This window comes from Lagopus muta, chromosome 6, assembly GCF_023343835.1.
Source record: "Lagopus muta isolate bLagMut1 chromosome 6, bLagMut1 primary, whole genome shotgun sequence".
NCBI lineage: Eukaryota > Metazoa > Chordata > Aves > Galliformes > Phasianidae > Lagopus > Lagopus muta.
In genome coordinates, this window is record NC_064438.1 from 25,569,362 (window position 1) to 25,592,851 (window position 23,490).

The 23,490-nt window shown below is 40.2% G+C and overlaps 3 protein-coding genes across 6 annotated transcripts in view; 2 read left to right on the top strand and 1 right to left on the bottom strand.

Annotated features, from left to right (window-relative positions):
- Window positions 1-3,267: 3,267 nt before the first annotated feature.
- On the bottom strand, window positions 3,268-7,836 carry LRRC57 (leucine rich repeat containing 57). Of its 3 annotated transcripts, none has more exons than XM_048947848.1 (6): window positions 7,730-7,836; window positions 7,321-7,493; window positions 6,446-6,581; window positions 5,073-5,341; window positions 4,419-4,604; window positions 3,268-4,173 (listed from the first exon to the last, which is right to left on the bottom strand). In XM_048947848.1, the coding sequence occupies exons 2-6, from the start codon at window positions 7,402-7,404 to the stop codon at window positions 4,132-4,134; spliced, it is 717 nt and encodes a 238-aa protein (XP_048803805.1). In that variant the 5' UTR covers window positions 7,405-7,493; window positions 7,730-7,836; the 3' UTR covers window positions 3,268-4,131. The 3 variants fall into 3 exon arrangements, with proteins under 3 accessions (XP_048803805.1, XP_048803804.1, XP_048803806.1); XM_048947847.1 differs by having other exon boundaries at window positions 7,618-7,732; XM_048947849.1 differs by lacking the exons at window positions 7,321-7,493; window positions 7,730-7,836 and having other exon boundaries at window positions 6,231-6,563.
- On the top strand, window positions 7,755-12,249 carry HAUS2 (HAUS augmin like complex subunit 2). Its single transcript, XM_048947846.1, has 6 exons — window positions 7,755-8,040; window positions 8,417-8,509; window positions 9,769-9,838; window positions 10,704-10,836; window positions 11,458-11,566; window positions 11,713-12,249. Exons 1-6 carry the CDS (start codon window positions 7,816-7,818, stop codon window positions 11,857-11,859), a joined length of 777 nt encoding a protein of 258 aa, XP_048803803.1. The 5' UTR covers window positions 7,755-7,815; the 3' UTR covers window positions 11,860-12,249.
- A 2,999-nt stretch (window positions 12,250-15,248) lies between these two features.
- The window catches only part of STARD9 (StAR related lipid transfer domain containing 9), a 96,144-nt gene continuing 87,902 nt past the window's right edge, over window positions 15,249-23,490 (top strand). Inside the window, exon 1 of one of the 2 annotated variants that reach the window (XM_048947423.1) lies at window positions 15,249-15,403. In XM_048947423.1, coding sequence (XP_048803380.1) covers window positions 15,357-15,403 — 47 coding nt within the window. In that variant the 5' untranslated portion in view covers window positions 15,249-15,356. Of the gene's footprint in view, window positions 15,404-23,160; window positions 23,187-23,490 lie in introns of those variants that run through there. The other variant, XM_048947424.1, reaches the window with a different exon arrangement.

Below are 23,490 nucleotides of genomic sequence, written 5' to 3' on the forward strand. Positions count from 1 at the left end.
GATGCTAACACAGGAAGGGAGGTGGCTGGAAAGAGAGGAAAAGACAGATTTTGTTTTGTTTTGGGTTTTTTTTTTTAACAATTCAGTTTCCATTCTGGCATAACTGACAATATCACCTAATGTCAATCTATCAGATGTGTCCATCTGTTTTAAAGGACTGATAAGAAATGAGACTACTCTTCAAGATGATGAATACTAGTAACAGATATCAAGCAAGGATCCAGTAGATGAAATACAGAGATCTAACTTTTTGGCAGTGCACTTGAAAAGCTATTTAAAATAGTATTTTCTCTGATATTGTAACATCAGATTGGCAGAATGCACTTAAGGATAGAGGGATTACAGATTTGAAACAGTTCTGAGCTTCAAGAAAGAATAGTGGTAGCCGGAAATAGCTTGGAAGAATCATTTCTCATATAAAGTTGGGCTGCCTAGCATATTTTTACTAAGAGCTAGGTTAAAAATAAATTTTTAAGAATTGGACAAATGGAGTATATAATTATTCTGAATGTGTTGTAGATGTCCATTAGGCATATTTATACAGTAATTCATGGTATACTGTGAAATTTGAGCTAGCCTACGTCTTGGTGAAAAGTGAGTAAGGTTTTTGACAGGTAGCTTTATATGAGCTGCAGTACATATTGCTTGTGCAGTAGCTTGCAAAACTCCCTCCTCTGTAAAGGCTTTGCTGTGGAAAAAAATGTGCCTATTTGCCTTTGCACTTGAAGTAACAGTACTTTATCTAAATGCTAACTGAATAAACAGATGAAAGCTGTATATTTATGCAGCTAAAAAAAAATTGGAGAGCAAATGAAATCAGTATGAAACAAAATACCCTAGTTTACAATCAGTTCATTTAACTTTTTCTAACTCAGTAATTTCCAAAGTAAAATGATGTATTTTTGTGCATGGAAATAAAATCCTTTTGCATAAGGGGTGAGGAGAAGGGAAAAACAAATTGCTGATGTAAAACTATTGATAGATTAAGTGTAGTGATGAAGCGTCACTGAACTGGATGCTATTCTGTACTTGAACACATTCATTACTGTGACCTAGAACATGAAATTTTTTTCTTGAAACAAATCCCCTTCTATTTTGATACAGATTTGTATAGTTCAAGACTAACTTGGCAGCATTTAGTATTTTTCATGGTGTCTTCCCTTTGCTTGATGAAACTTCTGGTAGGTGCTGTAACTCCAAGGTAGCAGAAGAGCCTAGCCATGAGTAACTGAAAGGTTTCTAAATGTACTGGCAATCACATAGACAACAGAAATACTGACATAGTATCTCAAATATTTCAAAGCCACTGAGATTTTTTTTTTATGGCAGTGCCAACTGTCAATTTTTCAAGTATTCTGCTGCTCTTGTTTCCTAATACCTATTACTTTCTGTTCCTGCAAACAAATCTTTGACAAATCTCAGACAAAGAATGCTGATAAACAAAACTTAAGCTTAAGAGGAGCAGCATGCCTGAGAACAAGTATTTTCAGTTTAAAAAAAAAAAAAGCATCCACAGCATAGTATTGCAAAGTGCATGATATTAATGATAAATTATCCTGTTGTACTGTTAGGTCAGTTGCTCCTGTCCCATGCATTGGGAAATCTGCTAAAATGAAGGGGGGGTTTGGTCTGTGGGTGTCTCAAGCACTGCAAGTCTGTAGGAAGAAAGCTTCTGCTTCAGATTGGATTTCAGGTATCAACTGAAAGGAGCTGAACTTAAAACAAGTTTGAGGCTTAACCTTTTCACTGCTAAATTTCTGCAAGTTGTCATCTGTGGAGTTTATTAATATAGAGGAACAAGTTTCTGATTATCTGGCCTTGCAATTATTTTGACATGCAAAACAAAGCAGTATAGTAAGCACTGTCTTCCTGTCAGCTACTTCTTAAGATAGCACCTGGAATGGGGAAGTCCTTAAGTGTAGACTGGTTCCTGCTGTCGCCAGCCTGGTTATAATGGCAGCAATACTAACAGAAGATGTCTGTCAGACAAGGAACTACTAGCCCAAGAATCTGTACCATCCTTGATCTCTCTAGGTACCTGAGAGCCTCAGACATCTGGGGTAGCTCTGATAACTATAAAAACAAACTGTAAGAACAGGTAAAAAGTGGAAATTAATCAGAGAATGGTATTGTTTTTGCTTGTTCATTAAACAGGAGGGGAGAAGCTTTAGGAAAGCAAGAAACTAAAAACAAATGTGACAGTTACAGGTAGGAGAACAAAAGCTAGCAGTGGCAGGTAGTTGTGTCCCTACCAACCAAAAATATCTTGCTGTCTACTCAAAATGGAACTTCTTTATTACTCCCCTGAGAGAACATCTCTATTTGAGATCTAAGGGATAGACAAGACCTTGGAGTCTGAACACCTGGCTGACTCTGGACTCTACAATGCAAATCATCTCTGAAGTGAAACTTTGTCCTTCATCAACTACCCTCAGTCCTGAGAGCAATTTGGCAAGTATTACAGCAGGCTGGTAATGCTTGAAATAGCATATGTGCTTTATTAATTACTTGCTTTAGTGGTGATAAATAGTAGTAGTCAGTAATTAAAAACTAAGAAATAAAACACCTGTTCTTGCATATTATAGAGTTCTCTAAGTCTACCATTGCAATCTTTATGCACTCATAGTCTGGGGAACTTGCAGGTCATGACACCTGTTTAATGATGGATCATACCCATCCTTTAAGTAATTAATTGATGTTCCCCAAAATACTGTAAAAAGTATTACAGTGTAAGAATGAAACAAGACTTAAACGGGACCAGGGAACTCAATATTCCTAAGCATCTTATAAAATAAATGATAATTACAATTAAGATTAGTATATTGAGGAAAAACACTGGCACAGAGGTCACTTCATTTTCCTTAGTTGCAGATGGCATAACACACTGACTACATATAATTTTCACACCTGCACCTTCAAGGAGTTGAATGTCTAAATGCCTTTCTTACCACAAGTATGAAAGGTTATGCATAAAACAATTACTATATGCAGTGAGACTGGAAGACCATCTGATTAGGAAGAGGTGCATCCATCTTCGTTTGCTAAGAAATGCACCTAGGACAGTTCCTACTTTGCTATTTTGCGCATGTTAACTTAATTGCTACCTAAGTGTTGGCTTACTTGACTTCTCTGCTTTTTCAAAGGGTTGAAGTACAACTGTTAACAGCAACTGATGAAACAGTGTATCTGAAGTGGTGGTTTGTAGGACAGCTTAATACTACTGGTAAAAGTGACAACAGCAGCAGGTACACCAAATAAAGCTTGAAATGAGTTTTTGAAAACATTTTACTAAAATAAACAAGTACACTTCCTTCTTTAGAATAAGTTAAATAATTGCATACATCTTCAATTCTGTCTAGGTGCTTTTGGTAGTAAGGCAGCAGCAGTAGGGAGACAGCTAAGACTTTCACTAAGAGTCAGTGCAAGGATATTTTCCAGCATTATACATTTTTACTGAATACACCGAAGGTGAACTTCATTTTTATTTGACATAGCTCAAGCAGTAGAGGACTGTAGTGCAATTCTTGCTTATGGGAAAAGAAAGTCTATACAGAGAAGTATGAATGAAGAATGTTCAAGTCATTTGTTTACTAGAGCCAGTTAATAAAAATTAGCTATAACTATCTGTGGTTCATAGAAAAATTTGTATAAGTTAAGAACTAAAACATCTGTGGAAGTTCTCTGTAGAAGAGTTTACTGCAGAAGCGCTTACTGCAAAATATACAATGTTTTGAATCTGCTTTGAAAGCAAAACTTCCATGTACTATCATGGAAAGTGATTCTAGGAGAAATAATTCTCTTAGAAATCAATCAGTAGCTTCCTGACAAAGGGAAACTGGCAGATTTGGAATATTCTTTCCCCTTCTCTATGGAAGAACGAGCCCTGACAACAGAGAATGTGTACTGTGTTTAAAAAGTTATAGCGGCTCAAAAAGAAAACTGGCCCCTAGGCAGGTTCATCAGTACAGTACCTGTGCTCTCTAGTTCCAGTTTATTCAATGTGGTCTTACCAACTGTATGCAACTAATAGAGAGGATACTCTAATCTCCTTTATCAGTCTTGGTTTATGTCAGTGAAGTGGGTGGCTCAGTCACTAACTTCTTACCAGGGATACACACAACCAGAACAAAATCACGCAAACTTCTTCTTTGTAGCTGTAAACCGTTCCATGTACTACAAAGGAAAAACAAAAAAGACATTTAAACAACACTTAAATAAATCTAACCTTTTTTTATCATCTGTTGTAATGGATTGATACTGTAGACTAAGAAACCTTACAAATGCTGAAGTCTAACTGAAGGGTTTTAAGGGTGAACTGATATTAAAGTTAATGATGTTTCCAGTTGTTCTGCAGTCATATCTAAATAATTCACCAGAAGCTTCTTAAAAAAAAAAAAAAAGTATGTCTATATACAAACCTTGTCATAACCCTCCAGTTCTCTGAGTTTCTTGATTTCAAAGAGGTTGCCTTCAACTGCAAGCAGTGAGATCTGGGAATCACTGAGGATACTCTGAGGAAGCATGCTAAGTTCTAGACAATTTTCTTCTAAACGCAAGACTTTGAGACGTGGACAGTGTGAGATCTGCACTGAGATCTGGGAAATCTGGTAGGAATTTCAAAAATGGGATTAGAATGTTAGCTATCCATGATTACTTCAAGTGGTCTGTGCTTCAGACTGATATGGAACAAATATCATTTTGCAAATATAGATTATATTAACAATGACTAATTAGCAGTACATAAGCCATAATAACGTTTAAAGAAAGCCAAGAAACTTATTTTTCTATAATGAAACTTATATTCTTCTATAATAGTAGGCAGATGCCTACTCAGTATCTGTCCAAATATTTTCTATATAATTAAATTCAGGATATGTTAGCTGTTAAAATCAGTCAGTTGAATGTATTAGTACACAAATTGTAGTTATGATGCCTCATTTCTTCTGTGTAGAAGAGATGCATCTTCTAGCTCTAAAGTTTTGATTGTGTCAGCCTATGGTCTATGGACAAACTATGTCTAATGTAAACAACTGAGTCCCACATCCACATGCCTATAACATCTGTTACCAGACCTGATTCTGATTCAAATTGAGTTCAATGGCCTGCAGTTCTCCCACACTGTCAGGTACATTCTGGATCTGGTTTTTGGAAAGATCCACCACGTCCAAGTGGCGAAGACCACAAAGTTGTGTAGGCACAGTCCGAAGCTGGTTCCCAGAAAGATTCAAAGTTTTGAGAGCTGAAAGTTGTCCAAATGCAGCTGGTAGCTGCCTCAAGTGATTGCCATTCAAATGCAGTGTTTCCAGTTTTTTCAGTCTACACAGCTCCTCAGGTAGAGCAGCTAGAAATAAATCACACAACAAAGAGATGACCTAAAAAATGAACAGTAAACTTCTGTAACCATTTATGTCAAATTTCTGCATGAAGAACAGTGGTTTGTTACAGTAATTTCCCACAGGATTCTTGCACATTTTCCAATGAAAGCACTGATCCCTGCATAGAAACTTAAACTCGCTAACAAGATGTGCTTTCTAAACATCTTCTAAAAATATCTTAAAAATAATCTCCAGACAAGACAGACCTTCAACCCATAAGCTGAAAATGCTGCTCTGAGGATTGAATGCTATAAATTATACTCTCTACCAGCCAATTTGCTAACGTATTCTATGGCATTTCATCTACCACACAGTTCATAGCCTCAGGTCTGCTGCAGCCATTTAAAGGTATTGCTCCACTCACTCAATACTAAATTCTCAAATAAGCTGTACTGTATCAGACCAGCACAGAAGCCTCAACAGGTAAGCACTGCTACAGTTCATCCTCACTCTATCTACATGTGTCTAACCTGTAACACTCCTGAGTTGCACTACAGAAGCAGAGAGGTTTGTAAATTACATTTGTTTTTCAAAAAAGGCAGTTAATACACAATGAACACGCAAAAAATAGAAAAAAAAAAAAGGCTTCTTCACTTCAGCCTAATTTTTCCATAAAGGGGCAAAAATTTTGTTTATCATCCAGAAAACTGCAACTCTCATAGCATAAACATAACCTGAATTTTATTGACCTTCCACTCATGTTTGTCCAAAAGAAGCAGCAATCAGTGGCCCACAACATTCTCTACAGGTAATCTGCAGCGCCTGTTTTCTAAGCAAATACTAAACCACCTGACACTGTTAAACTTTCAGATCAGACAAGTCACAGCACAGAAACTATACAGTTTTTTTACTTACATGTTATTGTAAAACTGATAATACAACTAAGTTGGCAACTAGTACTGCAGAATTTATGGTTTGATTTTTTCCTGTACATGAATTCCAAAGATTTCAGTTTACATGACTAAGCTTCCCATTTATATCCTGTGAGTTAAACCATTACATTTAGTTTCTGATCAGAGAAGTCAGGTACTACTTTAAAAATCTGTGGAGATATTAATTAGCAGGCATACTCAGTTTGTTGTTGTTTAGAACAAGGCTCTTCAAAAGGGAAAATTTTCCAATGAGTGGTGGCAAGAGCTCTATTTTGTTGTTCGACAAATCTATTGTCCTTAAGTTGCTTGTTAGCTTCTGCAGGTCTTCAGGAAACTAGGGTGAAGAAAAAAGATACACTGTCTAAACAGTTGATACAGCTTCAAATGTTCAAGTGATAAGCTTTAAAACTTTAAGTGAAGAACATATATTGCTATTACATACTGTAATATGTATCACAATATCCAGACATCGTTGTGTAGAAAGTAGTTGACAAATTTCTTTACTGCATATATTTTCAGCTTTGAATTTTGGCTATCCTGTGAATTTTCGGCAGATTTATAGTCCAAAGATATTCTTTGTTTTTCTGCCATTAAGTCAAAGTCAAGATGATTTCTGCATACTGAAATCCAAGATGCTTGCAGCAATGTGAACATCCTGTACAGGCTACAGTTAAATGCAGCACAAATATCTAAGCATGAAAAATTGTGGAGGATCTTTCTAGATAGCAATACCGTTGTAAAATTACATTTTTTCCTGAAGTTCCAAGCCTTTTTCTTATTTATTTTTTTTAACAGCACAATGCTGTATCCACTACTTCTTTGGAGTACGTTCACTTTTAAGCATAAGATCAGTAGCCTGCAAGTGTCCTGACAGGCAAATCTTCAACCAGAAGATGGTGCAAGCAAAAATCTGCTCTGCCAAGAAGAAAAAAACATTCTTCTGATAACATTATCCATCCCTATTTATAAGAAATACACTATGTGGTGCATTATGACCACACCTAAGTGGGATCTGCTCTTCAGCAGTGTCAGTCCCACCGACAAACGGCCACATGTCCTTATAGGTACATTACCTCTGTGAGTCCCTTTCCCGTCAGCTGGAACACACCGGTCTTCTGTGCTGTTTCCAGGTGGGCTTTCAATGCACTGTTTCCCATCCTAACGCTTCTTCTTCGAGTGTACGGAGTCCGAGCGGTGCTTTCAGACAGATTCTCTTATTCTGCGATGGAGGAGCACGACCCAAATTCTGCATCACAAAGCAAAATTGTTCTGACACCCACTTCCCGCAGCTCACAGCCCGCAACGAGCCGCAGGCCGCAGCTCCGCCAGGAGCCAAAAGCGACGCGGGGAGCCCCGACGCAGCTCCGTACCGATCCCGACGCAGTCAGGCGGCCGCCGCACCCGCGGGGGTCGCTCACTTCTAAGCCGCCTCACGCCGCGCTTCCCCCTCCCTTCGAAACCTGGAGCGCCAGGAACCCTCACCGGCTCCTCCGGAAGCGGAACCTTGTCAGCCCGCCGTCACACTCGCCGTGGCGGCGGCCCGCCGCCCCCCTTCCGGGTCGCCCAGGATGGCGGAGGGCCGCCGTTTGGTTTCCGCAGCAACGGCGCCCGCCAGCCCCAGGCCCCGCCGAGAGGCACGGCGGGTCTGCGGCGGGCTGAGGCAGAGCCTCTGGCAGAGCGTCGAACCGGTCGGCAGCGACTCCGGCCCCTGCTCCGGCCCCTGGGGGTCGGACGAGCCCACGGAGATCGCGACCGTGCTGGAGGAGTGCGTGGCGGAGGGCTCTGTGAGCCAGGTACGGCGCGGGGCCGCGCGGAGCTCCCGCCAGCGACTCTGCAGCTAAAAGGGAGGATCTTCCGCTGAGGGGGCTTTGAGGCGCTGGCCCAGCTGCCCGCAGAGCCGTGATGCCCCGTTCCCGGAGGCGTTCAAAGCGAGCAAACCAATACTTAGGGAGTGACCGCAGAGCAGTCCTTTATGATTTGGTTTTTTTTTTTTTTAGCTTGTGCTGATGTTCCCAAAGTAACGCTTGTGTTTTATTAGTTGTTTGAAAGAAATTAACTCTGTCTCTCAGGGTGATAGGCTAACGGTAAGTTTAGACTATTAAAAGTCAATGTTGAGAATTTGCCTTTGTGCCGCTGACTGTGCTATTTCATGTTGCATTCCTTTCACAGGAGACATTGGATTTAGCCTGTGAAGAATTCGAATGCTTTGTGAGGTTTTCAGAGAGGGAAAAAATGGCGAAGATTCGAGCAGAAATCAATGAGGTACATAGGGCCTCCACTTCTGTCAACGCGCACTTAACACCTCATCTGTACAAGTAATATGTGTCACTAATGAGGCATCAGACTGCAGTGTGCCATTGTCAAATGTGTGTGTGTTCTGGAGGCTTACCTGACATAAAACAAAGAGTGAAATGATTAAATAAGTTCTCAGTGTAACTGGAAAGATGTAGCAGTTTGTGTCTTTGAAGTGTTACCTTTCTGTAGGAACTGAAGAACAAATAAGAGTCTGTAGGTCGCTTACATTCCCCAAAAATGTGTTTCTTTATAGGCAACTGGACCATTTTCTTGGTTAGCAAAAGGTAATCTTAGTCACTTCCTACTGCCTGAGTTGTCTGTTGATTTATATTTTATGGTGATGTTTTCTGAGCATTTGCTTGCTAGTATGCAGACTGTGTCTGTTGAATTGTGTCATGTAAACTCCAGCAGTTACTGCAAAAGTGTGACAAACTCGGCTTTTAACTTTTTGGAGAATGAATTAACTGGCATTACCCCATATGACTGGCAGAAAGAAAGGACACTTTCAGCTCCTGGTAGAGTGGCTGTGTAGCCTCTTGCTGAAAGGTTATGCTTACAAAGTGCCGTCTCTGACAAATGTTCAATGTGCTGTGAGTGAAACAATAATTTTTCTCCTTGCTTGCAAAGGAACAGTTCTGTGTCCTGAAAGACTTTATTGTTCTGTTCTGTACTTTCTTCAGTCTTTTCCTGTCTAGCCAAAATGACCTGAATTTTCTGCCACAGGAAGATACCTGTTGCTTTTGTGCTCAGTTATTGTTAAAAATAATTAAAGCTAAGATTCTCCTGAGAGGTTCTCTCTCAGCTTAAGACAATCAAGACCACAGAACTGTCTTCTCCAAAGGTAGAAAGCTTGGGCTATGAGGTTCTTGAGCAGGATCTGGATTATGAAATTGCTTTGTAGGACTTGTAAACATCTATGTTTTAGGAATGAGTTGCAGAATCTGTCTTTTGAAGCAGAAGTTCCCAATACATCACCAAATAGTGATTTTCTTGTCTTTGTGTGCTGGTGGTGTTTGGTTTGTTCTTTTTAAACTGTCTTCCTATTAATCAAAAATAGAATCTAAAACTTGAGAGAGCTTGATAGCATGCTGTCATGCATGTGATCAAGCTTTTTCTCACACTTGCACCATCTCCCTTCTTAATCCTCCCTCCCTTTCTTCTTCCCACCTAAAGAGAGACAAAAAATGTGTTTAAGATGCATTTTTATTTTATTTTTGTTGTTGTAGAAGAAACTGGAAACTGAACTTCTGCAATTGGAGCTGGAGACAGCAGACATAGTTCATCCTTTTTATTTAAGTAAGTGTGGTTGTATTGTAAAAACACCAAGAGTCTTAAAGGTGCGTATCAGCAGACTGTTTCATCTGATTACATAGTGCTCATCATGCTTCTAGAAGAGACTGCAGCTGTTTTCACTGCATAGTTTGTTAAAGGTGACAGGTGTTTTGTTAACTTCCTCCAGAAGAATGCTTGCATAATATTTGAATCTTATCAAAATGACTTAAAGTAGAAGGGGTGTGTGTGGGTGTATATATTTGTAATCGTGTGTCTGTGTGTCTTCAGCTTCCCAAATTCAGTGGAGCATTGGGAGTTCCGAAATCATCAGTAATTTGTTTTCCTTCCCTTAAGCAGTGTGCTGCTTTGCTGATTTTCCAGTAACCTGATGCACGCATTTCTGCTCCATCTGTAGGCCCCTAGAATTACCTTGTTTGTTTGTTTGCTTATTTATTAGGGCTTTTTGTTTGTTTTTCTTTAGTTTTTCTTGGGAGCATAAGGATTAATTTATTTTTCTTGCTTTTTCCATTTTGTCTTGATGGATGCTTAAAAAGATTCTAGTTTGCTAATAATGTGTTTTGATAGTGAAGTACATTGTAAAATTGTTATCCTATGGTATAGGTTAAGAAGTGGGTTTACTAAGAGTTACATAAAATGCAAAGCAGTCATAAAGCTGTGTCTCTAAAAAGTATGTATGACTTTCTTCAAGGTGAGTTTTGATGTTAAGTTCTGTACAATCCAGCACAAGTAGCTTGGAGTAATTATATGTTTATTGACTGTAAATTGTCTTGAATAATAGATCAGAATTTTTTTTCTGCCTTTCTGCTGAAGAAATTTTGCTCTTATTCTAGCAGGACAGCAGTTTCAACTTTGCAATTTTATCTTATAGGTAAAAAATACCAGATATTGCAAGATGTGAACAGACACTTGGAAGCAGTACTGAAAGAGAAGAGAAGACTTAGGCAGAGGCTGATTAAGCCCATATGTCAAGAGACGCTGCCTATTAAGGCTGATTTCCACAAGTAGGCATATAAAAAATAATACTTGTTTGTTTGATTGAGTCAAAATTAATTGCAACTCATAGGCAGTAAACATCATATACTTTAATTCACATCAATAAGAGGTGAAATGATAGCAGGACCAAAGCTAAAAGCTAAAATTCTATTAACTGCTAAATTCATGGAACAGTAGTGATAATTATTTTTTGTGACAGTTTGCTTAGTTGATTTGTCTTCTGAATATTACACAATGAAAAATATGTATTTTCAAACGAGTGTGTAAAATGCTCGCTTCATTATGCTTCTGCATAGGTAAGAGTACTATTTCAGCTTTGGTGTTTTTCCATTATGACTTGTGCAGAAATGTGTGGATGATTCTCAGATTTACATAGTATGTGTTTTAAAACTAGTCCTTCTCTAAAAATCTAGTCCTGTTAGTGAAGTGCATACTTGTTTCTGTAATTCCTGCCCTACATGTTGCTGAGAGTTGCAGAAGAATTGTAATTGCACAGAAGTTAATTAGATGACTAGGAACTCAAATAAAACTGGAGGACTAAGAAAACCCGCAGGGAAAAGAGTTAAGACTTTGCAAGTATTAAATCCTGCATTGTTTTGCACAACTTCAGAATTCATTCTTGGCTGCAGGTATGTAGTGGAGTTGTTGACTGAGGCTGTGACTTTCATTGAGAAGTTGGAAAACCATTTGCAGACTGTAAAAACGATCCCTCAGGTACCAACTTTCATGAAGAATCTGGTGAGTGGCAAAAAAATAATAATAATTGAGCCTTTCATCTCCTCCAGCATTAAGAATTCAGTGCTGTTTTGTTGCCTAGCATCTTTTTGTTTCCTGCTAGATTGATAGGATGTGTGGAGATTAAATCCCATCCTCTTCTGCTTCAGGACATTGCTTTGACAAAAACAGAAGTGCTGGTGACAGATTTGGAAGAGCTGACTGAGCAAATATTGCAGTGGAGCGAAGTGCAAAAAGAAGTGTATTCTGACAGCATTTGCAATACTGCTGAATTGGACTTGGGCTTATCTACCTAACAAATGATGTTGTTCTTCATGTGAGATAATTGCTTGAAGAACTGTCATGCAAGTCTCCTGTGGAAACTGCAACACAGTTGTGCCTTAAGTTAACAGGGATTTTGTAGATAGTTGTATTTATGTTTGACATTGTAGTTCAGTGTTTTCCAACTAATTGAAAACAAAAACAGATGATAAATGGCTGAGCGGTAGCTTGTAAATAGTCAACTGCTGAGGGGACTGTTAGAGAGTTCCTCTTTGAAATAGTTGACAGACTCTTTGAGCCTTTATCTTCAGTGCAAATTTGTTGGCTTTAGAACCTCTATTCATTTTTAGAGGTATGTTGATAATACACTGTATTTTGTATGCCATTATAACACTTCAATAAAACTACTAGATTTTAAGATTTAAGTCTTTATTTTGTTATGGAATTTTGCATTTAAAACAATGATACAGAATGCTATGGAAACTGTAGGGGAACTGTTGGTCACAGCCTGAGCCTCTGATTGACCACCTGAGGCAAGCAGTGAGTCAGCCACAGGAGCACAGGTAAAGGCAATTCACCTGTGCTACCAGCAGGTAGCTCCTAGATCCCATTTAAGTGCTGACTGCCACTGAGGAAGGATCTGGAGATCGCTCCTTGTGGAGTTTATTGCAAACCTACAACATCAGTGAGCATTTTTTTCCATTTAATATTTTTCTATCACAATAATTCTGCTTAGCCTAACTTCTGTACACTCATTGATTGAAGCATAAACTGGCACTTAAGGATTCAAACCAAGAAATTTTACTAGTTTTAAGCTACAGCTTATTAGAGTTATGATGTTGTTGACTGGAAAAGCAAGGAATGGACTTAGTGATGTGTAGCAGTTCTTCTAATTTTCTGATAACTCAGCTTTCTATCATAGTGATAGCTGTATTATTCAGTCTCTTCTATTGCTTGCCCTGTCTTCAGTGACCTTCTTAAAATACAACTCATTTTACACAAGTATTAATGTCTGGGGTTTTTTTGTTTGTTTCTTTCTTGCAAGAGGTTGATGGTTACAGTTCACAGCCTTAATAACTTTTATGTGTTGAAAGATGTGTTGGTAAAACATCACTGGCAGGACATCTATAAATCAAGAAGCTTGGTTGCCTTTGGGGATGTGCAGTTTTGTCCTGAAGACATGGATCAAACTGGAGAAGTGCTGCAGATGTATTTATTTCTATTGCTGTAACCTCTGTTATCTGAATTCTCTGTACGCACAACTTGTTGATTTCAGTTTCTAAAAAGGAAGCCTTGTAATTTCTCAAAATAGCCACCAAGTGGCTCATTACCACACAAATTTCACTCAAGTTTATCTGAGTGCTGCATCAAAAAAGTAGTGTTAAGGAAGAAATACTTGGCTCTTTGTTGAACACACTCTAATAAGATTTACTTGTAATTGGTCTACCCAGTATTAAATACTTGAAATTTTTAGGTAGCCACATCATTCTACAGAGTATGATGTCAAAGTATAGCTTACAAATTCTCTAATGTCATATACAAGTGTAGCTGAATTTCCTTTAGCTTTCCTTTTTGTTGCTGCTGAGTGAAGTTAAAAAGACAAACAGCTTGGATTAAGTGGAGCAGAATGTCAAGAGATAAGATCTGAGAACAAAGCTGGAGTTTGAGTCCTGTAAGCCTTAAATGAAGTCTTCATGTGAACACTTGGTATGTGACATTGCGCGATCTGAGCACAAACTCCCACATGACTGTTCTTTCTGATTCAGAAAAGGTCTTCCATACAGTTGCAGAAGAGCTGTATCTTCTGTTTTTCTGAGATGGGAAGTAACAGAAACTAAACAATCCAGACTTTTAGTCCAGTGCCTTTATCCCAGATTTAACCTGTCTTAAGTTGCCTTACAGTGATAGTTTACATCAGGTAAATTAAAGCTACTGTAACTTAAGACTTTGAGAAATAGGATGAGAACAGTTCCAGTTACTTTGTTCATCATAATTCCTTTGAATAAAGATAAATATGTACATTTTCCCATATCCAAAAAGTTGAACATACTTCCTTGTTCTGCTCTACCCATTATTGGAGAGTTGACTGTGGAGATGGTGGAATTTAGCTGATGCCATTAGAGATGGACATACGTGGTCATTAAACCTATTGAAATGTACAGCAGTTCACAGCTTGTACGGATTTGTGAAGGGTCATGAGTTGGGAAGAGTGTTGAGTCTGAAGAACCTCAGTCTGGAAGGTTTCTGTGTTGTGGCACCTTTCATTTAGATTCAATATTTCTGCAGTTTAAGAAACACGATCTCGTGAGGAGAGCTATACTTAAAGTACAAAATGTAGGGTTGTTTAAACGGTCTACATGGCAAGGATTATCTGGTGTAAAGGTACTGTAGTTGCCTATTCAGATACAGCACAATCTTCAGTATTCTGAAATGCAGCGAATAAAAGTGAATGACCGCATTGGGTTTGGATTATTTTTTTATGGGTGTGGGTTGGGGGGAAGATTGTTTCTTTTTGCCTGTCAGAATATCCCAAGGCAGCCTGTGTCTTGCCTCTGGGTGCACCTGATGCTCTCACATCCCCATAGTCACATTGGTAACAAGGACAAGGACAATATTCTAAAATCATTTTTTTCAAGTTTTGATGGCTTTTACATTACTCTAGACATAAGACTATTGTCAGTTTGATAGACTGAGATTGCCTTCAATTGCAGGTCATGGGGTATTTTAATGCACTATGATGAATCTCGATAATAAAATAATAGTGTAATAATATAAATCCAGATTTATTGCAATAAATGCATAAAGGTTGGAGTTTCTAAAGCAACTGCAAGTGCTCAAAAGCTTAGCGTTCCTTCAGTGTTAATCAATTCCTTACTACCTCCCTTAAATTCCTGTTAATCAAATGTGGGATGCTTCGTGCTGGAAGCACACTGGAGTTTTGGATTGCCCGCACCTTACTTGGAAAATAAATGTATCAAAAGTATAAAGGAGTAGACCAAGAGTGTTTTATTCTTGAAAATAAAACCCGCTACAGCTCGGTGCTCCCCAGCACGCCCCACGCTGCGCCCTCACAGCACCGCCGCCCTCACAGCATCGCAGCCGTTCGGGCCTCGTGCCGCAGCGGCCGCGTGTCGGCGCTCGCGCCTGAGCCGCGAGCCCCCGCTGCAGCGGTGCACGTGTAGCGGAGCAACGCGCGAGCGGCGGCTCCTGTCTCCTTATCCGGCCAGACCTACGGTAGGCTCAGCAACCGCCTGTTGGATTTTAAATAAGCACCAAAAATGCCCAGTTTCGCTGCTGGAAGGACTGCAAAAACTTCCAGACCGGCCCTCACAGCTGTTTAGGGCAGGATTTTCCCCGACTCCCTCCGCAGTTTTCCCTGCCGCCGAAGCGAGGAGTGCCGGGGCGGGCCCCGCTGTGTCCCCGCCCCGGGGCGAGGCGAAGCTGCACGGGACGGGGCGGCTCTACCACGGGCGCTGGGTGGTCGTGCTGGGGGCGCGATGCGGGCGCGGAGCTGCAAGGCGTAAGGCGAGCCATGGCAAACGTCAAGGTGGCCGTGCGGGTCCGGCCTCTGAGCAAAAGGTGCGGTGGGGATCGTGAAGGGAGCGCGGGTGGCCGTGCCGCTGCCGGACGGCTGCGAGGGGCCGGGGAAGGACGGAGCTGCGGCTGGGGAAGGAGCCGGCGGTGGGCAGCGTCGGGTGAGGAGGCTGGATGTGTCCCTCCGGAATGCTGAGGAGCAGGGGAGGTTGCTCGGTTTTTATCGCTGAGCTCCTCTAGGCTGAACGTTGTCACCCAACGCGAGGGAACGTGCTCTTCCCCTTTGGTTGTGGCTGTTTGTCCCGAGCGGACAGGGGCCGGATACTCCCTCTGCCGCCCTGCTTTGCTCCCTCCCGGCTGCTCGGCTGTGGTCCCGGCCGGCACGCAGCTCGGCCCGGCAGCTCCAGGGGGCCGCTGCAACGCATCAGTAAAACTGTGAGGAGTTCGGAAGTTTGGGAAAGAAAAGAAAAGAAAACCAAATTTTAGCGGCCGGTAATTTGCTTCTGCTGTTAGAGAAATGCTGTAGCGCTTCAGGCGGAAGTGATCTGAGGACGGGTCCGAGCTCCGAGGGCTGCGCTGATGTGGGGCAGCCCGCCCCTTTAGCGTGAGTCCCGCACAGCGTCTTCTGGCTGCGTGGGCCTGTGGTAGATGGCCCTCCCGTGGAGCGCAGTTCTTATTGTGCTTTTTTACCTTTTAACTCAAATTTAGCGGATTTAAAAATCCATAACTATCTTATACAAACGTGTTTCTTTTTTTTATGTATATAATTCTGATCTATAACACAGCTGTGAATGGAACACGTTTTGACAGATGATGGCGTATTTTAAGACAATTCGTCTTGGAAATAAGCTAAGTTTGGCCCTTCTTTGCTTAGTGTTGCTTTAATGCTGGAGGCATTCCTTGTTTTTATTTTCTTCCATATAGTTCACCATTCCTAGCATAGAAGTATTGACATTAAAATGAAAACCTGGTAATGAGATCAAGCTATTCAGACCACGGGACCATTTTGCAGAGTCTTGCAGGGTTAACCAGAGGTTGAAAGAGCTTCAAAGTTTGACTTGGTGATGTATTTCGTCATGCAGCCAGTTCTCCCACAATAGCATTTGGCTTTACATCGCATTTGGCTGAATGTTTCTTCCCCAGTGGGTAGCACGTAACTGTACATATGTCATCATAGCATTAAGTTGTGCCCGTAGCTCTGCCAGGTGAGGTGTGATGAACAGGAAAACCTTTGGCATAGTTGAGAGGATCAGTGGTGTGACAGCAGCATAGTTTGGAGGGGTGAGCGGGATCTTGGGTGGGTGGGATCCCGGACAGCCTCCCTGCACAAGGGCAAAGTGAATCTGGCACTGACATGGAGATACAACAAAGGGGAGACAGAAGCTCAGGGGGTAACAGGCAGACACTGAACGGCTCTACTGCTTCACCTGTGGCAGCCTCACTGATGGCGTGTGGTATTTGACCATACAGGCCATAAGCTGTTTGTTCTCCATACTGCGTTGCCCCAGCTGGGATCAGCAAAAATATTCCAGATGGCTTTTTGTGTTTTGTAAAAGGGAAGGGGAAGTGATTGAATGCTGCCTATGAAGGCTCTGGTGGGAGAACTTGCTCAAACATGATAAATTCAAGGCAAGTAGCAAATACTTGAATACTTAATGTAACCCTGATAGGGATCAGTGAGGATAGAGGCTTACACTTTCCGTTCTAGTTTCTTAAACCACTTCCATGTTGTGGTCACATGCACCTCTCACACTTTCTGTACACGTAGCCGTGATGGCCATTAACAGATTGCCACAGCTCCTGGGACCTCCTAGGTACTTTGAAAGGAAAAGCTTCCTACAAAAACTCTTTGGGTTAAGCTGGATTGAAGTACTGTGGTGTGTGCAACTGCAGTTCCAGTGATTAAAGTTTTCATTTTCAAGAGTTTAAAAATCTGTGATCAATGGCTAGCACCAAAGTGTTAGTGGTCATTTCTAGACTATCCAAACTTGTCCATTGCTATGTTTAATTTATGTGAGTGGGTGAATTCTGGTTTTGCATCTTCAATTTACAGAATATTCAGAAGTTAAAAGGTCTTATATGGGAGATCATAAAATCCTACTTTCTGTTTAAAGTATCCATTTATTATAATCCATGTTATTCGCATCTGCTATTTGTTACTTAGCATAAGGCCAAGTAAAGAGAGGTCTTTTTGTTCTTTGCCTGTACAGCGCCCATCGAAATGCATTCTTCATCTGAGAACTCCTACGCACAAATAATCTTCAGTAGCTAAAAAGCACATACAGCTGTACAGAATGCAGTTTTTCCTTTCCTTAGGCTTTTAAGAGCTTGTAGCCAACGTTCTTCATAATGCCATCAGTTATACAGTAATAGACTATGCTATAGTAATAGACTATTTTTTGTCATCAAAGCATTGTCCTGAGTGTAAAATCCTGCCAGTGTGTTCCCTGGAGTAGCATTTCTTCTGAAAATCTTTATTACACATTTGCCATTCTAAGTACCAAGAAATAAATAGAACTTGTTACATATGGGTACACAGATACTTGTGCATAACCACATTGATTCCTCAGAATGAAATTTGGAAACTTGAACGGGTGCAGTAAATTGACTACAGCAATAATTTTCAGGTGTTAAACAAGAGCTAGGAACTGGTGAAATCCCTTTGTGGTTTATTTCCAGATATGCTATTGCTTGGTCTGTTAGATATCAAACTTTTGTAATGAAAGCCTAATGTTGTTTTTGGCTGAGGGGTAAAAGCTGTTGATTAAAAATGTAATGCTAGTATGTAACTATATGAAGTAGGGACACAGGCACTCTTTCCTATTTCTCCAGCACTGCTGTGGAATATGCTGCAGCATGGTGGTATGATACTGGATCTGATCCAGACATGGAAGTCACATGGCTGGCCGAGAAACAAGGTAAATTACCTTGACACTAGGGTGTGCAAGTTTCCCTGGGATGCTTTCTGAGAATCATAGAGTCATGGAATCACTCAGGTTGGAAAAGACCTTAAAGATCATCAAGTCCAACCACAACCTAACCATACCACCCTAACTAACAACCCCCCGCTAAATTCATGTCCCTGAGCACCACATCCAAACAGTTTTTAAACACATCCAGGGATGGTGAGGCAACCACCTTCCCCTGAGGTTTGGGAGCTGCATGTGTAGCACCCAGCAAAACAGAAAGCACGTTCTGCTGTTGGAAAACTGTATTCAGTTGCCTGTGGAACCCGGTAAAGAAAAGGCAGGCGAGGAGCTCTTAATGGAAAGATGCTGTTGGGATCTTTATTAACTCACAAATGAGCTCTCCTGTTCTGGTTGTTATAGTATCTCACTCCTAAAACTTCATAATGCTGTTGTTAAGGGGGTTGTATTCTGAGCAAATATAGCCAGATGAGTTGAGGTTCATAATTCAAAAGCATTTTCAGGTTACATTAAAAAAATAAAAAATAAAAAAATCCCCCAATTCCTGAACTTTATTCAACTTGATATACACTTGTGTTACATACATCTGAAGTGTAGTGACACAAGGTGTTGGCATCATTAATGCAGTTACATTTTGTTTATAATTTCAGTTTCTGATTAAGTTAGCTTTTCTGTTTCTTAGATAATTTTTTTTGAAAAGGTTGTATTTGTATTTTTCTTGGACAAAAATAATGGGGTTTGCAGGGAGAGGAGATATGTTTTCCATTATAATGGTAGATATGAGCATTTTTTTCTTCTTTTTGTTACTTTTCTCTGATCAACTTAAACTCTGAAGCTCAAATGTGTGTTGGAGAAATTAGCTGTTATTGGAGTATTGCCATCATCTCTATTAAGTGCTTTACTGGATGTAAATTGAAATAACTTACTTAGAAACGTGTATATATTTTACATTAGCACAAGAAATATGTTAGAGATGAAAATTTATCTGCAGAATGGATGAAGCAGAATTTGGATTTATTATTCAGCATATGTTCCATATGGACGTAATTGTCAAATACAGGACAAAATACTGCTTTTTTTTTTTTTTTTTTTTTGAGAAAATGGTGAAGTTGGTCTTGATTTCTAAGAGACTGGAATGTCTCTGTGAAAGGAGAAGGTCTAAATACAGGAAAAAATAGGTGACATGCAAGAGTAGGAAACACCTTTTAGCTTGTTCAGGATTGTTAGGATACCTCTCATTACAACAAAGTTTAGAATAAGGCAGGCCATGGAATATAGTCATGCCAGTGAAGGTCTGTCTTATACCCTGACTGTAGTGTATTACCTTTCTCAATTACATATTGCAGATATGTAACCTTGGTGATTCACCCCATTGCCCAGATGAATGGCAGGCTGCTTTGGTCTCCTGTGGCAGTTAGATGGGTGCTGTTCCTCTGTGTCCTTTTCTGACCTGACAGTTCCTGTTTTCAGGTGATGGTAGCTGAATTCTCCCAAAAGCTGTGGGTTCAGGGCTGGTACCTGATGGTGGGAAAGCTGTCTTGGACCTCCAGGAGCTGTCTGAAATTGTGCACAAATTGCATTGGTTATGCATTGTTCATGATTTCAAGCTTTTTGTTTTGTTTTTCCACAGAAGAGCTGAGGTTTTTGTTTTGTTTTGAAGAAAGCCAATTTTGTGTTTATAAAGGAGTTCTCTATCCCAAAGAAATGTATTTTTACATTCACATGTCCTGTTTTGTAACCTAGCCTATTATTAAGGTTATCTTAACATCTTTTTCCTTAGTTCACTCAGATTAGTTATTTTCCTTTGCCTAGTCTATTATTTAAAGCTTTGTGTAAACTATCACTGAGATGGCTGCTCTTTTCTCTTAGTAACCATACTTGGCATTAACAGGTCGTTTGCATAAGCAACATCTGTGTTTTTGTAAGGGCACTGCATCAGCAACCTTTCCCAGATGTATTCTTGCAGTCACACTGAGCATGCTTTCTAGCTTTTCCACGGGACAAGTTTTCTGGCTTCTTTAAAGGCCAGAACTCTATGTGCTCTGAGTGTCCAAATGCTGCAAGGCTATTGCAACCACAGTGATGTTTCTGCTGATGTTATGTGACAGCCCTGTGCCTGTACAAGTTGCAAGCTGCTGGTGGGTCTGATGTCTGAAGTAAGAGGCTGGATCTTTCTTCGCTTCTCTTGCCTGCAAAAGCATCTGCAACAATATCCTAAAACAACATCACCACAACCTTTTGAAACTCTATTAACTGTAATTTTTCATTTTCATAGACCACAAAGTCCTGTAAGTACTTTATGGACATCAGAATGATTTGGAGCAGGGATCAGATTTTTTAATTATTATTATTTTATTATTTTTTATTTTTTATGCAGCAAAGAAAAATCAGACGTAATATAATTAAATAACCTGGCTAGAACCAAGTCTGTGCCTGGCAGTTTTGATTTCTAAGACCATGCCTTCTCTCTGAGAAAAACTGTATTAATGTAAAATAATGTGACGTATGCAAGGTATTGCTGCCCATCTGCCCTGGGCATGGTGCAGAGGTTGGGAGCTGCTCTTGTGAAACCTTTGTGCAGTACAAGATATCAACACTGTGCACATGGAATTTGCATAGAGTTTCCCCAATTTCCTTTTCTTTAATCCCACTCTTCTAAAATTCTCTAGCCATCTTTCTATCTGTGTCATAGGTTTTTTTTGTATTTTTTTTTTTAAAGTTTTGAATGTCTGGTTTTTACAATTTAATTGTTCACCATCAGAGCTGATTGTGGTATAATGAGATAAATAATTAGGCAAGAGTGATGAGGGTGCATTGCAGCATTCAGTGAAACAGTCATTTGTTTAACTGTGATCACGGACTGTGGTTCTGTCCTGTTAGAATGAAAACCGATCAGTGTATCTAAATTCTGATTTCCAAGGAAATCACATGGTATAGGCACAGAATTCATTTTTGCTAAAGCTGATGAATGTCTTGTTACTCAGTTAGGGAATCAAGGGTGGAAAAGTATCGGTTTTGATTGAAACTGGACTGACTGGGGTGCAGTATTGTTTTAAATCCTCCTCCTTTCATGCTTCTTGGGCACTGGTGGTATAGATAAGTTTTTCCTCTCTGTACCCTCCTCCCCCTCTAAATGCCTCTACCTAAGAGAGAAAGCAGTGTCATTTCAAGGCTGTTCAAAGCACTGGTGAATCATGAGCAGCACTGGATTGCTGCAGGAAGATGCTTGACACTCTTGTTACAGCAGTACAAGGCTTCAAAAACAGCACACACAGGGCCACCGGAGGAGGCCATCCAACACCTCCCATCAAGATATCAAAAGTCTGAATATGATCAAGAAAATGTTGACCATTTGAGCAGGTCTTTATCTTGAGGGAGCGCCAGCAACGGCTCAGGATTCTCTGCACCAAATATTTCTGTTTTTGTTGCTGTATCATCTTCACAAAGAACGCTAGAGGGAAGCCACATAGACAAAAATCACCATCAGTCGTATTGCCTCAGCTGTTCTTAGAGCCAGTGAAAGCTTTGTACAGATAACTTGAGCTGCATGTCTAGTATAGCAGTGTGTTGTCTTGGTGAACTTTGTGTACTTGGCTTCAGTATAGATTTTTAAATGATTTATCAACATCTGTTCTGAATTTGGTAGGAAAGTTGCTGACTGGGTGTGTACTCTTCTTTTACAAGACCCAGTAAAATACTTAGTAAGTAATATCCCAAATAGCATTGGTTGTCCTGCATAATGAAAAACACTGAAAACAAGTTTTAGGTGGTGGTTTTGTTTTTGTTTGTTTGTTTGTTTTAATTGCTAATATTTTAAAAATAAATCCTGCATTAGCCAAAGGAAGCGTGTTCATACTGTTTGCAGCTTGTGAGTCTCCCAGGTTACAGCAGCAAGGCTGAGGATACAGATGATGCTGCTGTCATGGAGAGATGCTGGGCTGGGTTGTGGTTGTGGGTACCTTGTCAGTACAGTGCAGAAACTCTCATGGCTGAAGGCACTATCAACTCTCAATGCTGGACTCTCAAGGCTGAAATTGGTTTTGGAGTTAGCTTGAGTCATGGGCACTGGCAGGAAAAGCATAGGATGCACGCAAGAAATGCATTGCAGGGTTATTTTTTAAATATGTATAAGAAGGTGTGTACTGCATTCTTTCAAGAACTATTTAGGATTTCTCATGTACTTGAGTGGTATATTTTGGCTTTATTATGTTTAATTACCTCAAGTATTTGGTGCTCAGTTGTTGTAGAAGATGTTTTGTTGTATTACATGTCTAGTGCTAGTGACTCCATTATTTTTGTTTTACTGCATGTACATGTTTTTAAAATAAACGTGCAACTTTCAAAAGTCAGCTCCTTTGTTCTCTAAGTGCATGACTATTATTTGAGAGGGTGGAGGAGAAGTGCAAGTTTTATAAAGCCTAAAATAAGCAACTGCCCTTCTCCCACTCACTGCTGCCTCCAGTTTTGTGTACCTAATTGCACTTCTGCACTCTGCAATCTGACCTAGTTTCTATGCAATCCAGCAAGATGTGGAAATGTTGCTCTAAGGGAGCCTTGATCCTCCCATGATTCAGTTCTGCTGGCTCCTTCTTCCAGGTCTTTCAGCATCTGCTGTCTCTCTAGGATTGTGTTTGCTTTGATGGGCTGCAGAAATGATTTGTCAAAGGACCAGCAACTGTTAAGATTTTCCATTGAGCTCCCCCTGGTTTTGGCTGGACTGCCACAGTAGGACTGCCACTGCTTCCATTGAGTCTTTTTTGTAGCTCCTTGTTGCAGCCTTGCTGCTGCATTTTGTATTTTTGTTACTGGTCTGTCACTGGGTTTGCATTTTGCTGAAGCTTTCTGGGAAGGTGCAGACCTGTCCACAAAATGATCTTTTTGCAGCACTGCATGAGGAAAAGGTAGTTTGTACAAAGTAACTTAGAAGAGAGCATTTCCCAAGCCCAGCACGATTTATTCAAAAAGGAAGAGAACGGATGATAGGGAGACTGAATGTTTAGATCACTGTGATTTCTGAATAGTGGGAGTCAAACGTATCACAAGAGAAATGAATCTTGGGGATGATTTTTTTTTTGATACAAGTAATAGAGCTTTCATACTGGTAGAGCAGAGCACCCATTCAGTGAGGATGAAATATTGTTTTATTACTCGAATACAAACTGTTAAGGTAGAACATCTGCAACACCTGTAACTGTGCTAAATGTG

What these genes read in the sequence shown, in the direction of transcription:
- LRRC57 (XM_048947848.1), bottom strand. Translation starts at nt 7,404, where the DNA reads ATGGGAAACAGTGCATTGAAAGCCCACCTGGAAACAGCACAGAAGACC. An exon ending in CGGGAAAGGGACTCACAGAG is followed by an intron (nt 6,582 to 7,320) that starts GTAATGTACCTA and finishes TCTTCACCCTAG; the next exon opens with TTTCCTGAAGACCTGCAGAA. An exon ending in AACTGGAGGGTTATGACAAG is followed by an intron (nt 4,174 to 4,418) that starts GTTTGTATATAG and finishes TTTCCTTTGTAG; the next exon opens with TACATGGAACGGTTTACAGC.
- HAUS2 (XM_048947846.1), top strand. Translation starts at nt 7,816, where the DNA reads ATGGCGGAGGGCCGCCGTTTGGTTTCCGCAGCAACGGCGCCCGCCAGC. An exon ending in CGGAGGGCTCTGTGAGCCAG is followed by an intron (nt 8,041 to 8,416) that starts GTACGGCGCGGG and finishes TTCCTTTCACAG; the next exon opens with GAGACATTGGATTTAGCCTG. An exon ending in CAACTTTCATGAAGAATCTG is followed by an intron (nt 11,567 to 11,712) that starts GTGAGTGGCAAA and finishes CTTCTGCTTCAG; the next exon opens with GACATTGCTTTGACAAAAAC.